This window comes from Ipomoea nil, unplaced genomic scaffold, assembly GCF_001879475.1.
Source record: "Ipomoea nil cultivar Tokyo-kokei standard unplaced genomic scaffold, Asagao_1.1 scaffold3087, whole genome shotgun sequence".
Classification (NCBI taxonomy): Eukaryota; Viridiplantae; Streptophyta; class Magnoliopsida; order Solanales; family Convolvulaceae; genus Ipomoea; species Ipomoea nil.
Window position 1 is genome coordinate 2,192,322 of NW_017619515.1, and position 3,296 is coordinate 2,195,617.

Below are 3,296 nucleotides of genomic sequence, written 5' to 3' on the forward strand. Positions count from 1 at the left end.
AATCTATTATACATCCCTTCAAACAACTAAACAAGTCAAACACTCAATTACTCAAACAACAATACCACATTTAATCATCCAACTAATGAAACAAGTGAAACAACATCCAAGTATCATTGTTTAAAGTTTAAACTTACAAGTTACAAACTTACAACATAATTAACATTCAACAAAAATTCAACATTCAAGTCCAAATTTTAAAGTTTTGAAATCCAAAGTGATTCATGAATCATGATTGAATAGGATCATTATATTGCCAATTTCTTCATCTTGTCCATATTGCTCAACAACACGTTGCCCATCATCTTCAAACTCCACTACTTCATTATTTCCTCTTCACTTTCACCTTCCGATTCAAAGTTATCTTCATCAAGATCCCTCAATCTAGCACTTCTACGGGGTTGTAATGCTTCATCCACTTCCATAGCATTATTGTTGCAATCCAATCCCGGCTCAGTCTCAAGATTTTCCACAATCCAATCTTGTATTAAACTTGCATCACTACCAACCAACTTTTCAATATTTTTATCTTGCTTGTTCTTGTTCATCGAAGTAGCATTAAATTGGACAAAAGCTAAATTGTTGAGATGATTTGATTCAAGCATATTTCTCTTCTTTGTATGTATCTACAATTCAAGTAATAAAAATATTCAAAAGTTTAAATAATGATTGATAAAGTATTAACTATCATAATTCATATTTATATTAACATCAAGTTGATAACAAACTAAATAAAATATTAAAATATAATATTAAGTTACTAACCCCTTCAAATGTGCTCCAATTTCTTTCACACCCCGAAGAACTAGATGTTAAAGAAAGAATCTTTATGGCTATTCTTCTCAATAAAGGGGCTGAGGTACCAAAAGTTGACCACCAATTTGCTACAAAAAAAAGTTCATAATAATTAATAAATACTTAAATATAAATAAATAAATATAATTAAGCAATAAAGTATTAAAGAATAAAGAATGACTTACCGGGATTAAAGTTGTCATCATTCACCTCACATGCTTTGATTGCGATGCTTCTTCCAAACATCCCCTCCTTCTTCTTATATTTTGGCAATTCTTCACTTAAAATCTTATTTTGCATGTCAAAATCATTGACAAATAGAATATCACAAAAATCAACAACTCCAACACCTACAACTTCGTCCAAATGAAGTTGTGGATCCTTATAATGGTAATAAGGATTCAACAAATATGCCATCAAATGAAGAGGAGAGTCAAGCCTATCTTTCATTTTTTTTCTTCTTTTCTTCAATAATGTCAATAATCGATTTATAGTTCCTTGGGACATCGGACAAAGCATGTTTGATTTCCTCTTTTTCTCTCATAAGCTCACCATATACAAACCTCATTGATGGCTTGCTATCACAATCAACAAGTCGAAGTACTCTCACCAATGGTGCAAAAACCTTCAAACATGCCGTTACACCTTGCCAAAATCTCAAACTTGTTGCGGTTGTGTGTGCTACCTCCCCTTTAGCTATCTTGGAAAATTTACATGTCTCCCATTCATTGCTAGAAAACATTGCCCTTATTTCAATCTTCTTCTCGGCTAAACTTTGCAAAGTAAGGAATGAAGATGCAAATCTAGTCACACCGGGTCTCACTATATCTCTCTTCTTTGTGAAAGTTCTCATCATTGCCAATAGATAAAGATCGTTAATGCCTTCGCTTGATCAAGGACTTTCTTGTACCTCGGGAGATTTCCAATGCTTTGAAGCATTAGATTTATCGTGTGGGTGGCACAAGAAGTCCAAAAGATGGTTTGTCTCTTCTCTTTCAACAACTTTGAAGCTCCCAAGTTGTTTGAGGCATTGTCCATGACAACTTGAACAACATTTTCAACTCCAACTTGTTCAATGTCATGCTCAACAAACTCATAAATATATTCACTTGTGTGTGAATCAAGTGAACATTCTTTATAAGAAAGGAAAACGATGCCCAAATTTGAATTCACACACAAATTCATTACACTTCTTCTTAAGAAATAATAATACACTTATAGTCTTATACACTAAAAATGACAGTAGCAAAAATGCAAAATTCATAAGAATACAAAAGGAATTTGCTTCTAAATGACAGTAAATCTGCTTCTTTGTGATAGGAATCATAGATTCAATGAGATAATGATTCGTAGGAATGATAGGATAAGTCATAACTCATAAGAATAGAAAAGAATGTCAAAAAAGAATTAAATAAGTGGCATAAAAACAAACTCAAATTTGTGAACTTACAATCTTACAGACGAGTAGACGACGGTGACTGACGGTGACGGACGGCTGAAGCCGGAGCTTCGACAGTGACAACTGCTGGAGCTTCGACGGCGACAACTGCTGGAGCTTTGACGGCGGCTGGTTCGATGGAGTCTCGGCTCTCCGCTATCGCAGTCTCCTGTCTCGCAGTTTCTCTCGATTAAAATTAGAATTCGAAATTAGAAGTTAGGGTTAGGAATTAGAGTTAGAAATGAAATTAAAATTCAATTTTTTAATTGGGTTTTTCGCTTAAAACGATGTCGTTTTGAGCGAAAAACCCAATTTAAAAAAAAAAATCAATTAACTCGGCCGACTGGGCCAAACTCGGCCGAGTAGGCCGCCACCTAGGCGGCCTGGCGCGTTTTGGCCGCCTTTAGGCCAAAACAGCAAATTTATGGGCCGCCTAGCGCCTAGGCGCCGAGTTTTACAACCTTGATCATATAACATCCTATCTCATCATGTCCCATCATATCTCATGATTTTCTTTTCATTTTTTTCTTTTAAATCTGGGTATGCGAGGTACTTCGCCGCGGCGAAGCTCTAGCGAACGATGCTTCCCACAAAACCGCCACAGATGTACCAACAGAACCTCAACTCGTGGGGAAGTAGGAACTTTATGAATCGTGAACGGACCTATCCTGGCTAGAAAATATTGACCGACCTAATCTCATCTCATCTCGCCCATAGAACTGGTACTCGTGGTTCTAAATCTCGGTGGAATCAAGTATCGTAATTTCAGTGTGCACATCCCATAGCCTGGATTCCAAGGCCAGCGGGTAGTATCCAACATAGCAACATGGGAATATCAACCAAGTTACTTAAATACATCATTCGACATTCTCTGACTGTATCTTTTCCTTTCTCATAACTTTCTCTTTTTCTTTTTCACCTGAAATGGCATAGTCTGGGAGCCTCCAAAACATAGTTTTCCTCACTTCATATAGATAGCATATATATCTCATGCAACTTCTCTTTTCCATGATGGGAATCCATATGCAAGTTTTTTAAAAGAATTTAGATATAGGTTTTCAAA

The 3,296-nt window shown here is 35.8% G+C and overlaps 1 protein-coding gene across 1 annotated transcript; it reads right to left on the bottom strand.

Annotated features, from left to right (window-relative positions):
• Nucleotides 1-317: 317 nt before the first annotated feature.
• On the bottom strand, nucleotides 318-1,467 carry LOC109166132. Its single transcript, XM_019315018.1, has 3 exons — nucleotides 981-1,467; nucleotides 766-884; nucleotides 318-626 (listed from the first exon to the last, which is right to left on the bottom strand). Exons 1-3 carry the CDS (start codon nucleotides 1,312-1,314, stop codon nucleotides 318-320), a joined length of 762 nt encoding a protein of 253 aa, XP_019170563.1. The 5' UTR covers nucleotides 1,315-1,467.
• Between the last annotated feature and the right edge of the window lie 1,829 nt (nucleotides 1,468-3,296).